This window comes from Desmodus rotundus, chromosome 6 (genome assembly GCF_022682495.2).
Source record: "Desmodus rotundus isolate HL8 chromosome 6, HLdesRot8A.1, whole genome shotgun sequence".
Lineage (NCBI taxonomy): Eukaryota > Metazoa > Chordata > Mammalia > Chiroptera > Phyllostomidae > Desmodus > Desmodus rotundus.
Window position 1 is genome coordinate 47,124,536 of NC_071392.1, and position 19,477 is coordinate 47,144,012.

At 38.8% G+C, this 19,477-nt stretch overlaps 1 protein-coding gene and 1 pseudogene across 14 annotated transcripts in view; one reads left to right on the forward strand and one right to left on the reverse strand.

The window, feature by feature from the left end:
• The window catches only part of SRPK2 (SRSF protein kinase 2), a 231,135-nt gene that overhangs the window by 205,922 nt on the left and 5,736 nt on the right, over nt 1-19,477 (reverse strand). For 6 of the 14 annotated variants that reach the window (XM_053926878.2, XM_053926875.1, XM_053926869.1 and 3 more), the window contains exons 3-4: nt 11,460-11,570; nt 9,413-9,464 (exon numbers count right to left, since the gene is read on the reverse strand). The exons of 5 other annotated variants lie outside the window; for them this stretch is intronic. In XM_053926878.2, coding sequence (XP_053782853.1) covers nt 9,413-9,464; nt 11,460-11,534 — 127 coding nt within the window. In that variant the 5' untranslated portion in view covers nt 11,535-11,570. Of the gene's footprint in view, nt 1-2,928; nt 3,140-8,748; nt 9,144-9,412; nt 9,465-11,459; nt 11,571-19,477 lie in introns of those variants that run through there. 3 more of the 14 variants (XM_071221680.1, XM_053926874.2, XM_053926873.2) reach the window with 3 other exon arrangements.
• On the forward strand, nt 12,458-18,940 carry LOC112302150 (caspase-4 pseudogene; annotated as a pseudogene).

Below are 19,477 nucleotides of genomic sequence, written 5' to 3' on the forward strand. Positions count from 1 at the left end.
TGTGTCACACAAAAACCCGCAAAGCTACAATTTAAATCCCAATTTAATTCTAGAATTCAGAACTATGACCATGATTTATGTAAGCTGTAATTATAATAAAGTAACAAAACAGAAATTTAAAAAGACACCAGTAATAACAGCATCAAAAATATTAAATACTTACAGATAAATCTAACAAAAGATGTGCAAGACCTGTAGTACACTGAAAATTACAAAATGGTGCTGAAAGAAACTAAAGACAACTTAAATGAATGTAGAAATATATCATGCGCAAGGACCAGAGACTCTATATTGTGAACATTTCTATTCTCTCCAAATGTATCTATAGATTCAACACAATCCTAATCAAAATAAGCACTTTTCGGTAAAAACTGATGAGTCAATCCAAAAATTCATGGAGAAATACAAAGGACCTAGAATTATAAAATAAAAATAAACAAAAAAAGTTTGATAAAGGACAAATCTAAAAGACTTATACCACCTGGCATCAAGAGTCATTAAAGCTACAATAATCAAAACAGTGTGGCATCAAGACAAAAAGATCAACAGAATAGAGTCAAGTCCAAAAAGAGAACACACTTAATTTTCAACCAACGTGAAAAACCAATTCAATACAGAAAGGACAGTATTCTCTATAAAAATTTCTGGGGAAAAAAAGTTCTGGAAAATTGGACACCCGTTTTTTAAAAAATGATCTTTGGTCCACAAAGTTAATTGATGTGTTTCATGCACAAAATGGAAAAAGTAAAAGCTAAAACTATAAACGTCCAGAAAAAAATGTAACACTATCTTTGTGAAACTGCGTTGGACACAGGTAGCTTAAAATCAATACCAAAAGCATATACATAAGAGAAAATTTTGGTAAACTAGAAACTTCATCAAAATAAGAGCTTCTGCTCTTCAAAAGATTATCAAGAAAATGAAAAGACAAGCCGTAGAATGGCTTGTAAATCATGTAACTGATAAAGGATTTGTACCCAGAATATGGAGAAGAATTCTCAAAGCTCAATAATAACCAAATAACCCAAATTGTTGTAATTGTTGAAAAATTTAAACAGAATTCTGCCCCAAAGGAAATCTAAAGATAGTAAATAAGCACATGAAAACATGCTCAGCAGCATTAGTTATTAGAAAATGCAAATTTAAACCATGAGATATCACCACACACCTATTAGAACACCAAAATTTTTTTAAAATACAGGCTATGCCAAGTGTTGGCAGGGATATGAAGGAACTGACACTCTTCAACGTATCTGGCAGGGGAAAAAAATGGTGCAGCCACTCTGGGAAACATTTGGCATTTGCGGAAAAAACATTAAGGTACATCTATTATATGATACAGTCATCCCACCCCTATTTACCCAAAAGCAATGAAAGCTATGTCCATATAAAGACACAGACACAAATGTTCACCACAGATTTTTTTTTTTAGCCTCACCTGAGGACACGCTTATTAATTTTAGAGAGAAGGGGAGGGAGAGGGAGAGAAACATCGATGTGAGAGAGTAAGATCAATTGGTTGCCTATATCAAGTGCCCCAAATGGGAACTGAACCCGCAACCTAGGTTATGTGCCCTGATTGGGAATCAAACCCACGAGAGGGTTTATGGGACGATGCTCCATCCCAGCCACACCAGCAGGGCACCACATAAAAGCCAAAAATTGAAAATGAAGGTCCATCAACAAATATAAACAAATTGTGGTATATCAATACAATGTGATCCCACTCAGCAAGAAAAAGGATTAAAATACTGACACAGTGGATAAATCTCAAGAAAAATATGCTGAATAAAAGGCAAGACTCAACAGGAGACATAATGTATATGGCTCCACTGCATACATTTTAGAAAATGCAAACTAAGCTACACGATAGACGATCAGTGGTTGTACAATAAACTGGACTGGGAAATAAAAGGATAGAGAAGGGAAGGATTACAAAGCGGCAGGAGAAAATTTGGGGGAGTAGTGGAAATGTTTATAATCAAGACTGCCGTTATGGTTTCATGGGTGTATTCATACATCAGAGACTTAACAAATGTGTGCAATTTACTGTATGTCAATTACATGTCAGTCAATGGTAAAAATCCAAAACAGAGACAAAGTATGAAGAAAACGAAAGCAGAATTAGAAACATGGGTTCATTCCCAACATTTTTATTATTAAAATATGCCAAATAAATAAGATGTGCATCATTTATTTCACATCTTACGTAATTCCAAAAGGGTTTGTAGTAGTATATAAAAGCAGAATAATAAAACCATTCAACAAAACAGTGAAACTGTAACAAATTAGAATTTGAGAACAAGATTTCAAGAAGTGCGAAAAGGAAATTATGTAAAATTTACTTCTTTCCTAAAGTAAAGCAAACTGTAATTTTGTTCATGCAAATATCACTTAGCATATTCTGTAATTTAACACAACTTATAGCTCCTCATTTTTCATACTCTTTATCCCATGTGTCAGGAGTTTCGTTTCCATTTTCAAATTCTTTCTTTTCCTACTGCTACTTGCCCAAAGTCTTAAGTCTCACCAATTCAAATAATTTCTGGAATAAGGCTGAATTCATATTACTATAACAGCCTCTTAGCCTACCTTACTACCTCAAATTTCTCGTCACTCCAATGCATTCTGGAAAATTCACTTTCCTGATGAAGAATCTTAAAGTTACTGATGCTCAAGCCACACATCTTGCAAGGCCTTCCAAAATCTGCATTCGCCTCATCCATACCCATAAACCCAGCCATAGTCATCCACTCCAGCTTCAGTGCGATCCGGACTCTGGGGGTAGGGCCAAAAGAGTTTTAGCCCAGTAATAAGATTTTTAAACGCACTGGTATAAGAAAGGATCTTTCATAATATAAACGTTGCCTAGCACCCTGGTCTCATCTCCCAACACTTTCCCACAAAGACATTAAATTCTGGACATACCCAATTATTTGTGGAATCGTCTTGTTCCCTTGACTCCATGCCCTTTTCCACATGTGGCTCTTCTCGTTGGAACTTCAGACACTCTCCCTAATCCTCCCACACAGCTCCCACATGCCCCAGCTATAGATTTGACCTGGATGTGGAAAAGCAGGTAAGCTCCAAATCAACAAAGGAGGCAGCATAATAAAATGGTATAAAAGCATAGAACAGGAAAAAGGCAGACAGAGGCAAAAACAGGCTAGGGAATAAACTCATTTTCTGAAGCCCAAATACAAATGATATTTTTTTAATGTGTAACCAGCCTTTGCTAAGGGTCCTGAAAACACTTTCCCCAAGCCTAAACCTGCTCTCAAGTGGCCTTGAGGGTAAAATGTTTCACAAGTTAATGAACTGAAGACCACAGGGAGGCAGTGAGAGGTCAAAGAAGCAGCCTGCGAGGATGCCTTCGATGATACAAGAGTCTCAATAACACTGCTGCAAAATGGTAAATGTGTGGACAATTCATGATAATTAGGATAAACACAATCTTTTATCATTACCTAAGTCTTAAAAATGGGACACATAAGAAAGGCAACAGATCACTGTTTCTCTCCCTCTCTTTTACCCTCCCTTCCCCTCTCTCTAAAAATAAATAAATAAAATCTTTAAAAGTATTTACTGTGTTAAAAGCTGGGGGGGGGGACTTCCTCCTGGGTTGACTCACACAGGGTTTTAAAATTTTTACAACATTCAAGAAATGAATATTTTTCATCATCAGTTACTATTTCAACCTTCTTATTAAACTTTAAACCACTCTTAACTGTAGCTTTAATATTCTCAACTGCAACATTTCACTGTCCTGGAAAGTGAATAATTCTGAACATCATTCTGATTATCACATAACTTTCAAATGGAAAATGACTGCTCTCTGTCACCTCTGCCCAGTGCCTGGCATATAGAAAGCACTCCAGTAAGTGTTGCATGAGAGGTCAATGAACTCTATGTCTCTCCAGTACTGCGAAAAACAACACAAAAGCCAGATTCCAACTCACAGCTATAGGCATTAATGGAGCTTCAAATTTCTGCTGTTCTTTTTAAATAACCAAATGTTTATTTTTTTCTTCATCCTCACCCAAGGACACGTTTATAGATTTTACAGAGAGACGAGGGAAGGGACAAAGAGAGGGAGACAAACATCAATGGGAGGAAAACATCAATGCGAGAGAGAAACATCGACTGGTTGCCTTCCGTGTACACCCCAACCCGGGACCAAACCTAAATCTAGGCATATGCCCTGACTGGGAATCAAACCCACGACCTTTCGCTTTGCAGGATGATACCCAACCAAGCCACACCATCCAGGGCTCTGCTGCTCATTTTTTTATGGCACTCTTAGAAAGTAAATGGTGATTTGCCACGGGTAGAATGAAGTGGGAAGAGGGAGTTGTGGTTAAACGGATGTAGAGTTCTGGTTTTGTAACATGAAAAAGTTCTAGAGTTGTGTTACACAAAACTATGCAGTCCTGGCTGAATGGTTCAGTTGGTTAGAGCATTGTTCCATGCACCAAAAGGTTGCCAGTTCAATTCCCAGTCAGGGCATGCCTAGGTTGTGGGTTCAATCCCACATTGAGGTGCATTTGGGAGGCAACCAATCAATGTTTCTCTCTCACATTAACATCTCTCTCCCCACCGACCTTCCTCTCTCTCTAAAACCAATGAAAACCTGTCCTCAGGTGAGGATTTTAAAAAATGTGCATACAGTTAACACTTCTGTACTGTACACTTAAAATGGATAACATGGTAAATTTTAGGTAGTGTTTATTTTCCACAATTAAAAAAAAAGTATGTATAAATTAGTTCTCATAGATGACAGAAAACTGGCTGTAAACCAAATCTGATACAGGTTTTTTAAAAGAGAACTGAAGCCCTGACCGATGTGGCTCAGTTGGTTAGGTGTCACCCCATAGAAAGGGTTGCTGGTTCAATTCTCGGTCAAGGGTACATGCCTGGGTTGCAGGTTCAGTCCCCAGTCTGGGCACATGTGAGAGGCAACCAATAGATACTTCTCTCTCATATCGATATTTCTCTCCCTCTCTTTCTGCCTCCCTTCCTCTCCCTATAAAAATAAATAAACAAAATGTTTTTTTTAAGAGACAACTTAGAACTCTTAATGCATAAATTATTTACAATCATCTCCGAAGAGGAATCCATGATATTTTGCTACTACTGAAACTTTCTTTTAAATTTTATATGAACTAAGATATCTGGGAACCTTCACAAAGATATGTACTACAAATGTATTTTAACAATACATACAGTCACTTTGTATTTTTCAACTCTAACAAGTAGCAGTGCAATAAATCTTAACTCAGTCATCTTAAAAATTAAAAATCAAATGGCTTTCACAGTAGTGCCTCATAAGAAAATGTTTAACAAAACTCTGGTGTCTGATAGTACAGAATATGAATCTGGGATTGAAAAGTTCTGGAGATGGACGGTGGTGATGATTGCAAAACAATGTGAATGTACTTAATGACAATGAACTGTATGTAAACTTAAAAGTGGTTAAAATAATGTCTTCCTCATGTACATTTCACAATAAAAACAAACTCTGGTTTCAATAAGAATTCAGAGGAGGTTTTATGTATGCCATTTGCACTATTAGGAGAAGTCACATGCATTAACCTGACATCCCAAAGGTCTCAATTATTCATAAAAAATAAATTACATTGCAATTGAAAACTTTCCTTCAAATAAAAAATTAGAAAGCCCAAAACATTTTCAAATTATCCCATACAAGTGATACATAGTAGTATCAATGAGACTATAACTGCTTGACGTAGTAAGTCACTATTTGATACAGAATAGTTTGAAATATTTTCTAACCAAACTAGTTCTGTACAATTGGGTGATATATTTTTTAAAACAAAAGGTTTTCTTTAAAATAATATATTTGAGCTTGTCATGAAGTAATGGGGGGGCAGTGGTAATAATACTATTGAAGTATATCCATACCTTAATGCCCTATGTAATCAGGAATCCTTCATGAATATCCATGTGAAAGTCTAGGGCCAAATACTGGCTAAAGCCCAAGAAAGAAAGAGCAGAACAGACTCAATCAGGAAGAAAAGAGTCTTAAAGTTATTATTTATTCAGTAATACCTGGCCTAATATGTCCAGGTGTTCTGCTAAATATATCACATGAATTCTTATTTAATCCTCACAGTAACCCCACGAGATATTTTAATTAATCCTGTTATACAAATGAGGAAACCGAGGCACAGTTAGGCTTAAAAAGATGCTCAAAGCCCTGGCAGGTAAGGCTCAGTGGACTGAGTATAGGTCTGCAAACCGAAAGGTCACCGGTTCAGTTCCCAGTCAGGGCACATGCCTGGGTTTTGTGGTCCAGGTCCCTGGTTGGGGGCATGTGGGAGGCAGCCAATCGATGTTTCTCTCCCTCTTTTTTCCTCCCTTTCCCTCTCTCTAAAAATAAATAAATAAAATCTAAAAGCAGCAGCAGCAGCATGATCTAGACTAAAGGGTAATTTCTCAGTTTCAGTTTTGCCATCTGTAATAAGACAGATAATAACTTTATTCTAAATACCATTTTACAATACTCTCTCCATTTACCTTTCCTATTAGAGTCACTATTAGGATTTAGTGGAAGAACATGTCCAGAACTTCATGATGCCCAACAGGCACTGAAGGTTCAATAAATGTTCACCATTACTAATTTTATTTCTTTAATCTGCCCTTCCTTAGCAGCCTACCCCAGACTTACAATCATGCATTAAAAATCCCCAATTCTCTCCTTTCTGCGCTACCCAGAGAGGGGTCCATACAGCATTGTTCTCAGTTCCCATGTAACTTAACAGGAAACTTTCACAACGTCCAGAGGCCTCGATGTCCTGCAAATGAACAAGGAGATGTCCTCAAAATCCTTCCACAGACACCTACTTAGGTAGCACCAACCTTGACTCCCAAATGGAACAGGACATCTACAAAAGGAAAAGTGATGGCATCTACCTCATAAATCTGCAGAGAACCTGGAAGAAGTTCTGCTGGAAGCCTGTCCTGTTGTTGCCACTGAGAACCCCGCTGATGTCAGTGTTACATCGTCCAGGAACACTGGCCAGCGAGCTGTGCTGAAGTCTGCTGCTGCCACTGGAGCCACTCCCGTTGCCGGCTGCTTTACTCCTGGCACCTTCAGGAACCAGATCCAGGAGGCCTCCCGGAAGCCGAGACTTCTGGTGGTTACCAATCCCAGGGCTGACCACCAGCCTCTCATGGAGGCGTCCAATGTTAACCTCCCTACCATTGCTCTGTGTAACGCACTCTCCTCTGGGCTCTGTGGACATTGCCATCCTTTGCAACAAGGGGGGTCACTCAGTGGGTCTGATGTGGTGGATGCTGGCCTGGGAAGTTCTGCACATGCATAGCACCATCTCCCGTGAACACCCATGGGAGGTCCCCTCTGATCTCTACTGCTACAGAGATCCTGAAGAGATTGAGAAGGAAGAGTAGGCCACTGTTGAAAAGGCTGTGACCAAGGAGGAACTTCAGGGTGAATGGACAGCTCCAGCTCCCGAGTTCACTGCCACACAGCCTGAGGTCGCTGACTGGTCTGAAGGCGCAGGTGCCCTCTGTGCCTGTTCAGCGGTTTCGCACTGAAGACTGGAGTGCTCAGCCTGCCACTGGAGACTGGTCTGCAGCCCCCACCGTGCAGGCCACTGAATGGGTAGGAACAACCACTGAGTGATCTTAAGCTGGTCTTCCACAAACTCTTAACAGAACGGAAATAAGGGTAATGGAAAATAAAGTTTCTTAAAAAAAACAACTCACAATTCTCAAGAAGGAGCACTCCATTACCCAAATAAGTTTGTCCAATAACCTTTTTAACCAGTCTTCATTTACTCCTATGTTGCATACGACATTCATCTAAAAGAAGGGGACACTGTCCCCTTCTTTGCTTTCAGAGAAAGAACTAATAACATGGTTCTCTTCAGGTGTCTCTGCTACTCCTCCCCTTGCCCCTTCAAAATGTAGGTTATCCTTAAAGTTTTCTCCTTGGACCTTATCTCTCTCTCTATTTTTAGGATTTTATTTACTTATTTTTAGAGAAAAAGGAAGGGAGAGAGAGAAAGAGAGAAACATCAATGTGAGAGAGAAGTATCAATTGGTTGCCTCTCATACGTACCTCAACCGGGGACCAAACCTGCAACCCAGACACATGCCCTAACCGGGGAATGAATGGGCAACCTTTCCCTTTGTGGGACAACACACAACCAACGGAGCCACACTGATCAGGGTGGTCTTTGTCTCTTTATTCTCACAGCTTCAGTGATGACCTTTCTGCAGATGACTGACTCCTAAATGTAAGACAGACTCTTATTTCTCATCTGAGTCACAGACCCCAATACCCCAGCTCAACAACCCCGTATGAGTGTCTCACAAGTATCTCAAACTCAACAAAATCCAAATATTCTGCCTCTCCCCCTAATTCCTTACATTTTTTTCCTCCTTCCCTACCCAACCCTGCATCTTCTCCTGTGGTCACTAACAGACCAAAATCTTCAAAGTCAGAGAGTGAGATATCCAAAGTCATGTTATGTTAAAATCCTCCCCTTCTACTTCAGACAAATGTATTCAGCACAGTGCTGGGCGCCAGGGACACATGGCAAGCAGGGCACAGCTAACTCAGTCTAGCACACTTCTAACCACCTGCCAAGTCCTAATAATTCCATCTGTGGACACTCACATATCCAACCTCTCCCTTCCATTCCTCACGCAATCACCCATCCTCTCACACCTGGATCACTGTGAAAATACGCTAAAACTTACCTCCAAATCTTCACTTTCTGCCTCCATCTCAATCTACCCTTCACATAGCACCCATTATCTTTCGTAAATAGGTGATTGTGCTACTCAGTTCCTCAAAGATCTTCAATGGACCCCAATGCTTACAGAGACGGTCAGAATTCCCTCACATTACTTTGATGGTGTGTCAGGATTCTTCCACTCAAATCACCGTCTGCATCCTGCTGTGTACTCCCCATGTACGCTGAGACTTTCGGAACATCTCACTCTCTCCCCAACACTCACACCCGCTCACCAGCTATTCCCTCAGAATGTCACGGTCTCCACAAAAATTCCTTGGTTAGTCATTAGAATAACCGATCCTACCCATATTTTACACAGCACAATGCCTGTACTTCTGTTTGCTTTCAATCTCTTCCACTTTTTATCACTGTTAGTCATTTACTTGCCTGTCTCTGAGTAAATCATCAATCCCTGGCTGCCACTAATTAACTTGGCAACCTTGAGTAAGTTACCAAATTATCTGAGGTTCAATGTTCTCATCACTAAAATGCAAAGGTTAGATTAAGCAATTGCTAAATTCCATTAAGGATGAGTCTTATTTATCTTTGAAAAAAGCAGTAAACACAGCTCTAAACTTGGACTTGGTAGTCAGACAACTGGTTCTGAATCCCAGCTCTGAACTCACCAGCTCTCAACAATGGGCTACTGTTTAAAGTTCCTGTGCCTCGGTTTCTCACCTGTAAAATGAGAATAAGAGTGTTATCTGCTAGAATTCTTTGTTTTTTTATTTTTTAACTAACAGCTTTAGTCACTTATAATTCACCCATTTAAAGTATGCAACTCACTGACTTTCAGCAGGTTCAGAGAGTTGTACAACAATCACCACAATTTTAGAATAGTTGCATCAGCCCAAAAAGACTCATATTAATCAACAATCACCCCCATCCCCCCCACCCCACAGGCAATCACTACTCTACTTTCCATTCCTATGGATTTTCCTATTCTAGACATTTCAATCAATGGAATGATATAATATATGATTATTTATGACTGTCTTCTTTCATTTAGCATAATGTCTTCAGGTACATCTATGTTATACTATGTAACAGTATTTGATTCTTTTTATTGCTGAATAATATTCACCTGTGTGAATATACTACATTAGGTTAATACAGTCATCAGTTAAAGGACATTTGGGTTGTTTGCAGCTGGCCACTATGATTAATGTTGATCTTTCAGTTTTAAGTAATAGAAAATCCAACTCCACCTGGCTTACACAAATAAGTAAAAATCCTCCATGTAGGCCTTGTTTCAGACACAGTCAGGGTTTGAGCATCATCAGGGCTGTTTTTCTCCACTTCTTGGCTAGGCTCTGTTCTCTGTTCATTTTCAGAAACTGCACAGTGACAAAATGACTTTGATAAATCCATTTCACTTCCTCAGAGTCAAGTCGATAGAAGAAGCAAAAGTCTCTTCCAGATCCTCAAGCCAAAGACCAGGGATCAGCTCTGGGTGGGATCTCTAATTGTGACCCACAAGCAAAAACACTATCTGGCATAGGCCAGCCTCTATCCCTAGAGGGTAAGGAGAAACACAGAAGGACCCCAAATGATATAAACCAAAAATAGATGAGATAATCCCCACATAAAAACTGAGGCCTCTTTCGAGTAGGATAAACAGATTTCAGACACCTGAAAATTTTTTATAAAGCCCGATTCAAAAGCCATTGTGAGAATTATAGATGATAAATACATATTAAGCATTTAATATTATAGAATGTCCAACACACAGTAAGTGCTTAATAAATGTTAGCTGCTATATTAGCTAGTATTTGTATTAGATAAAGCACATGAATTTTAATGGAATTTAAAGGAAAAAAAGCCAATTTTATATAGCCTAATGTCATGTATACTCAGCTTAAAATTAAGGCATGTTCAACCCATATTCGCTTTTTCATAGTGAAATGTAAGACTGCATCTGTATCAAAAACAAGGAATGAACCCTGTCCAAATAGCTCAGCTGGTTAGAGCATCCTTCAGATATGCCAAGGTTGCGGGTTAAATCCCCAGTCGGGGCACGTACAAGAATCGACAAATGAATGCGACACTTATTTTCAAAATGTTTAAAACTTCAGGTTATAGAGTCAAAGACCTCCACTTTAAGAGGAATTTCTTTGGTCTTTTAGACAACACGAGAGGTAAAGTATAGCAAACGGGAGGTTTCTGAGACCAGCAGTGCTGCAGAGTATTTCCTACCCTAACACCACTCCAGTTCAGGCTGATAGCCACCTTAGTCCTTTATTTGTCCAAGTTCTCAACTCAATCTATTAAGAAATCTTTTCATGAGGAAAACATCTCTTTGAGGTCTTACTATAAGGTAACAGGAAGCTAGAATTGCCTTTACAAAAAGTGATTTTTTTTCAATTATGCCCAAAATACATTTATTTCATACAATAAGGGATATACCAAATGTTTATTTCCCTCTTGGCTCTGCCTAAAGATGTTTTTAGAAATAAAAAATAAATTTAAAAAACTACTACTGGAATCACCTATTTCTTTTATCACATCTTAGTCTCCTCCCTGTCCCGTTATTATAGTTTCAAATTACAGACCTAATACGGAGTATCTCCAGCATGATTTCTAGATCTGATGGTAATTTCATTGCTCTAATTCACTTTAGGACCCATGCTTAGACAATATACCTCCTATATATAACATAGGAGTTAGCCCTACCTGGTGTGGCTCAGTGGATTGAGCAGCGGCCTGTGAACCAAAGGGTTGCAGGTTCAATTCCCAGTCAGGGCACATGCCTAGGGTTGCAGGCCAGGTCCTTTGTAGGGGGCCCTGAAGAGGCAACCACACATTGATGTTTTTCTCCCTCTCTTTCCCCCTCCCGTCCCTCTCTAAAAACAAAAAAAATAAATAAATAAAAACCATAGGAGTTATTATTGAGGAAAAAAGATTTATGCTGCCCAAAGTGAATATAGGCATAAACATGTTTAGATGTTTGAGAAAATTTTATAATTCCACTGCTTTCTTTTCCTATTATAAAAATTCCTAAAATACAACTGAAACACCATAAAATAACTAATAGCTGCCACTTATTGAGTGTTTGCTGTACACCACACACGAGGTTAAGTATTACCTCACATTTGCTCTCTGAAAGGTAAATACTAATAGTTCTATTCTAGGATGAAAAAATCGAGCCTTAGAAAAATTACACAACTCATCTAACACTACTAACAGAAGTAATGCCTTCAAAACTTGGCCCCTGGTCAGCTGTCTCTGACAGCAAAATTAATCAGCCTCATCAAAGAATATTCAAAGATAAATCAGACTTTGGGAAAATGGGAAACTGTTAAATCTTCTCTGGTAAGTTCGGAAAGTAAAATAGCCTTTGCCTACACAAAGTAACAGGATTCAAACTTTCAGAAAATAAAGTTACAAAGCCTCATATCCTCTCCAGGTAAACTTATCCTCAAGTGTCCCTTAACTTGATCACAAAGACACTGCAGGAGGCAAGCATCCAGTGGAACTAAGGGAAAGAGGAGAACCGTTCTGCTATTACTGTTATACCTATAGGGTGCTGGTTACTGTATAAGCTTGCAGGGGTGTCCAACCTTTTGGTGTCTCCGAGCCACACTGGAAGAAGAAGGGTTGTCTTAGGCCACACACTAAATACATCGCAACATGTAATCAAAAAAAAATATCATGTTTTAAGCAAATTTATGATGGCTGTATTCATAGCCATCCTGAGCAGCATTCGACCCACAGGCCACAGGTTGGACACCCCACCCCATAACATACTTCCTTCCACCTTTTGGATACCTGACACTTCAAACTGTGTGCCTAAAACAAAATCCTTTCCCCAAAAACTTCCCCCCACTTCTTATTCTTCCTTAAGTGTAACATTTTCACACTTCTGCCAACTTTTTTAATGGCTTTCCTCTTCATGTTCCCTAATTAATTAGTTCTAATCCTGTTGATTCTTCTTTAAGACAGCTTTACAAAATTTGGGAGTCTTCCAAAGTTCACTGTCTTTTACTCACTATTTCCATTTCTAGGACTACATATAGTCTTAGAAAATCTGAAATGCAGACAAAGATATTCACTGAACTATTACAAAACCAGAAAATTGGAAACACCTGTCTAGCAAGAGCGACCTGTTTGAGCAAATTAAACAGTTAAGTAAATTAGAATGTTACACAGTCACTGATAATTGATTATAAAACCTTTTTAAAGACATTAAAAATGCTTATGATGAAATGTTAAGTAAGGAAAGCAGGATATAAAATCATATATAGGAGATGATTAAGTAAATAACAAAAAACAGGGATTGAAAAAAAAAACTAGAAGAAAAAATACCAAAATATTAACAATGCACTATCTGTGCATATCTTGCTGGATGGTGAGAATATGAGTCATTTTTGTTATTTTCTTTACATATTTCTATGATTTGCAAATATAGTACATATTTATAAAACCAGGGGGGAAAAGAATTTTTTAAGTGTGTTTCAAATTCAAGACTTGTGGTCTCCTTAAATTAATCTACAAATTCATGGTTATCTCTACACAACTGGCAAAAACAAACTAGGGCAGCAACTTGGGAATATTATTTTAATGAATAAATATTCAAAAATAGCCTCAGAAAACCTGAAAACAAGATTAACAAGGTGTGGGGGGGGGGAGTATGGAAGAGTTCTTGCCCTACCAAACACTAAAATGTATTCAAACTACAGCAATTAAAACATGATACCAGGACAGGAACAGAGAAGTCAATACAATTAATACTCAAGTATATGTGGAAATGCAGTTGAGTGGGGACAACTGGATAAATCATTTAGAAAAAAAAATAAGACAGGAACAATAGCCTAATAACCACAGCCAACCATTACTGCATACCTTCCACAAGCCCTCCTGTTTCTCTGGGCCTTCTTTGTCAACCCTGCCTGTGCTTTCTTCCCTTTACCTTCAACGCCTTCAGCAAGTTACCACCAATAGCTATACCCAAACAACTCCCAATTTACATCTAACCAGGGCTCATCCAGGTGCTCCAGTTGCAAACACTGACCAACATCTTTTACTGGAAGTCACCAAAAACCTCAACAGCCAGACCAAAGATCATTAGCTCTTCCCAAACCTGCTGTGCATTCCCTATCTTGAGGAATGGCAACACTCTCCACAAGTTTAGCTAATTCAAAAACCTGGGATCCATCCTAGACCCTTCCCACTCTCCTTCCACATTAAACTAGAAACTAAATCCTGTGATTTCTACTCCCTTAATAGTCTTGTGAAGCCTCCTGCAGTAATTCCTAAGGATCTGGCTTCTGAACTCTAAATCTCAATCTGCCTCTTAACAGCTCCCCAAGGCCTCTGTAGAATTCCTCAGTCGCTCACTGCTCACCACAGCTACTTGACATTCCAGGTATACAAGCATGCCTTTTTACACCTCCACATGTTTACACCAACTGTAGTGCTGCTTGTGACTGGAAGGCCCTCACCCTCAAGGTTGCCACCCCCTACCCCTCACCCCATACATGGAGAGAAGGACTCCTTGAGGCTTTCCACTGTGTCTTGCCCACCTCCTAACCCCTCTTACACACTTGGCAAATCATTACTGGCTCTCTGAGATTGAGTTTAACAGAACTCTGTGAATCTACTAAAAACTACTGAATTACACTTTAAGTAGATGAACTGTATGGTATGTAAATTATATATCAATAAAACTATCATAACTATAAGAAAAGACTTACAACACAACTTTTTTAAGTAGGCCAAAGACAAAACAGGAACTTCACAAAATAGAACTTCAAATGACTGATAAATATATGAAAACATGTTCAAAACCACCACTCAGGAAAATGCAAATTAAATCCACAATGAGGTATCAATACATGCCCAGAATAGCAAAAATTAAAAAGAATAACACTATCAAGTCTGACAAAGATGTAAAGCAACTGAAACTGTCATACATTGCTGGTGGGAGTATAAAGAAGTTTGATGAAAACTGTTTCATAATAAAACAGGGGGGAAATTATCTTTGCAATTAGTACGATCACTAAGCATCCCTTATTCTATAACCTACCAATTCCACTAATAGGGCATATCCCCCAAGAGAAATGAGTGCACAGTCCACAAAAGACATGTACAAGAATGTTTATAGCTTGCTTTATTCATGATGATTAAAAACTGAAGAAAACATTCTACTGAGGAATAGATAAGTAAATTGTGGCATATTCATTCAATGAAATACTACAGAGTAATAACAATGAACTAATGGTACTAATGGTACCTGAAACAACATGGACAAATCTCACAGATACTATGTTGAGTGAAAATCAGACACAGGACTATATAATTTCATTAAGTGCAAGAACAGGCAAAACTAATCAATAATGGTATCAGCAAAGTGGTTACCTCTGGGTAACAGGGTCAAGGTTGGAGAGAGGGGACTTCCAATCAAGATGGAGGCATAGGTATATACACTGTGCCTCCTCACACAACCAAAAGGACAACAAATTTAAAAACAAAAATAACCAGAACTTCCAGAAAACTTAACTGTATGGGCCAAAGAGTTAAAGAAGGAACATTCATTCAGACCAGTAGCAGGGGTGGAGACAGTAAAAGGGGCAGAGAGGACTCACCGCAAGGCAGCAACTGGCAGACCGGGTGGTCCAACATTTGCATGACAATAAACGGGGAGGAACAACTAGGGAGCAAGAAAGATCCCACATTCCAGGGTTTTGGCGTGAGGAAATAAAGCTTCAAAACCTCTGACTGAAAACACCTGTGGGGGTTGAGGCAGCGGGAGAAACTCCCTGTCTCACAAGAGAGTTCCTTGGAGAGACCCATAGGGTCCTAGAATGTACACAAACGCACCCACGCGGGAATCAGCACCAGAAAGGCCCAATTTGCCTGTGGGCAGTAGAGGAAGTGACTGAAAGCCCGCAGAGAGCTGAACAAGCACCATTGTTACCTCTCAGACCCCTCCCCCACATGCAACACCACAAGGCAGTGGCACGTTGCCCCACCCTGTCCAGTACGTAAGGCTCCACCCCTTCCTAAGTAACAGGCACACCAAGACAAAACTAAAATGGCCCAAATGAAAGAGATCAAAGCTCCAGAAAAAAATACAACTAAGTGACAAAGAGATAGCCAACCTATCAGATGCATAGTTCAAAACATTGGCAATCAGTACGCTCACAGAATTGGCTGAGTATGGTCGCAAAATAGAGGAAAAAATGAAGGCTATGAAAAATGAAATAAAGGAAAATGTACAGGAAGCCAGCATCAACAGTTTGGACCAGAAGGAAGAAATTAACATTCAACCAGAACAAAATGAAGAAACAAGAATTCAAAGAAATGAGGAGAGGCTGAGAAACCTCCAGGACAACCTTAAACGTTCCAAATTCCAAATCATAGGGTTGCCACAAGGAGAAGAGGAAGAGCTAGAAATTGGAAACTTATTTCAAAAAATAATGAAGGAGAACTTCCCCAATCTGATGAAGGAAACAGACTTCCAGAAGTCCAGGAAGCTCAGAGTCCCAAAGAGGTTGGACCTAAGGAAGCACACAGCAAGGCACATCATAATTACATTACCCAAAATTAAAGACAAGGAGAGAATCTTAAAAGCAGCAAGAGAAAAGGAGTGAGTTACCTACAAAGGAGTTCCCATAAAACTATCAGCTGATTTCTCAAAAGAAACTTTGCAGGAAAGAAAGGGCTGGAAAGAAGTGTTCAAAGTCATGCAAGGCAAGGACCTATATCCAGCAAAGCTATCATTTAGAGTGGAAGGGTAGATAAAGTGCTTCCCAGATAAGGTCAAGTTAAAGGGGTTCATCATCACCAAGCCCTTATTATATGAAATGTTAAAGGGACTTATCTAAGAAAAAGAAGATCAAAAATACAAACAGTAAAATGAAAACAAACTCAACTATCAACAACTGAACCTAAAAATACAAAGACAAACTAAGCAAACAACTGGAACAGGAACAGAATCACAGAAATGAAGATCACAGGAGGGTTATCAACAGGGAAGGTGAGGAGTGAATGGGAGATAAGGTACAGGAAATAAGGAGCATAAATGGTAGGTAGAAAATAGACAGGGGAAGGTTAAGAATGGTATAGGAAATGTAGAAGCCCAAGAACTTATATGTATGACCCATGGACATGAACTAAGGTGAGGGAATGCGGGTAGGAGGGAGTGTGCAGGGCAGAAGGTAATAAAAGGGGGAAAATGGGACAACTGTACCGCATAATCAATAAAATATATTAAAAAATAAAAATAAATAAAATAAAAGAGAGAGAGGTTTAAGGAATCTTATGGAGTACTGAAAGGGTCTATATCTTGATCTAGGCAGTGGTTATAAGGACATTAATATATGTACAAATCTTCAAGCTGTATACTTAAGATTAGTGACTGCGCTTTCCTAATTTACTATACACATACAGCATATGTACACATGCTACAATTCAATTTTTAAAAAACAAAAATATGCACATGTAGGCTATAATTAATAGTAGTGTAGTATATACTTGGAAGTTGTTGCGAGTAGAGCTTATATGTTATACCAAAAAAATGGTAATTATGTAAGAGGACAGAGGTGGTAACTAACCTTATTGTGGTGCTCATTTCACAGTATGTACGTGGACCAAATAATTATGTTGTATATCTTAACCTTATATTTGGCAACAATATCTCAGTAAAGCTGGAAAAAATATGCACAAAGAATATAACAAATATATATACACATATATACACTACTTTTTAAATTTTTAAGAAACAAAAACAAGTGTAAGTAAAAGGATAATACACCAGAATAATTGGTGGAGCTGCCACTGATGTTTATTTCTTTATTGTTCTATACTGCCTGAATTTTCCACCATGACCATATTACTTTTATCATTTTTAAAAAAGAGGGAGATCCAAGAGAGCAGCAGAGTAGGTAGAAGCTACACTCAACTCCTCCCAGGACAAAACTGTAATTACAACTAAATTACAGAACAATCAACCTGAATAACAAACTGAAGTCTTATAACCAAGAATTTACATAAAGGAGCCACATAAACACTGGCCATGGAGTTACTACTGCTGAAGACATTTGCTGCCCACTCAGAGCACACAGACCCTCAGAAAGCACATACGTGGTGTTCATGTCTCATGGCATCCTGGATAAAATCTGTGGGGCTCTGCATAATGATGAAAAATCAGATATGCAATCTTATGATACCATTATTCCAGATTTCCAACAATCGAAACTGCTGCCACATTAAGAATAAACCCAAATCATCATACAGGCCTGCAGAGGTGCAAACAGTGGAGAACTGTGGGTCGGTGACTCTTCTGCCCTCAGAAGACAGCTCTGCACAGTCTCCAGGAAATCTGAAGGAGGAATGATGTCCACAAGACCCACATGGAGAAGGATTTTGTTGCTCTCTGCTCCTCAATCCCACATGTTCCCTACAGAAGTGCAAGTGGTTCTCTCTTCATCACACAACTCAGAAATAACGTTCAAAATATTCTTGGTGTTGTCACCTGACAGAAATGTTTGTGATGGTTCAACAATCACTTGAAGAACCAGGTGTTAAGGCCCAGATGCCCTCACCTGAAAGATAAACTATGTCCAGATATTTTTACCTCTTTCCAGGCAACTAAAATTAGAAATCTCAGGAGTCCAGCCCTCATATATATACTTCCTGAAGAAAATGTGCCAGTCCAACATTATTTTTAAAATAAGTTCATATTTCAATAAGGGGAAAAATTTAAAATAAAAAAGCTATTTCATTAAAACAATAATAATGCTAAATCAAACAAGGTTTCTTCCTAAAGCCTTCCCTCACCAATCAAAGCGTCACAGTACCTAAATCTCAGAGTACTCATTACACTGTCCTGCAATGGTGCAATGTTCGTTATATAAACAAATGTGTAACAAAACAAGAAGTCAAAAATAAGTGATTACCTTCCAAGGGAGGTATTCCAAAGTCACTGGCTTGTGAGCTTGACTTGAAGCTATAGGGAAGAGTTGAGGCTTACCTAATAAAAGATATAAACTTGTACCACAGCATTCCTAAATTGTTGCACCTGTGATTCACTGACCCAGTGCCACCAATCACACGCCTATCATTTTCTTCAGCAGTCCGAACCCATACTGCAGAAAACAGGTGAGCAATAACCTATAGGACCACCTACCAACAGAAACTCAAAAGCCCAAAAGATACAGTGCAGAATCCCATCACCAACAGTGCACACACAGATCATAGACATCATGTAGAGAAAAAAACAATAAAACCACAGAGAGGGACAGACCAATTGCTAATTGCCAGAAAGTCAAAATACAAATAAGTCCTCCAGCAATCATACTCTTAGGTATCTGTCCTACAGAAATAGAAGTATGTTCACAAAACCTATACACGAATGTGGAGCAGCTTTATTTGTAAGAATGAAAAACTAGAAACTATCCAAATGTCCTTAAACAAGTGAATGGATAAAGTAACTATGGTACATTCACACCATGAAATTCTACTCAGCAATAAGAAATGAACTAATTACTGATACTCACAACAACAGGGATGGGTATCAAGGGCACTACGCTGAGTGAAAAAAAGTGTATCTCTAAAGGTTACATGCTATATAATCCCACTAACATAACATTCTCAAAGTGGTGAAATTTTAGTGGAGAACAGGTCAGTGCCTGCCAGGGGTTAGGATTGGGAGGGTCGGATCATTCCATGGTAACAGGACAGAGTTTCTT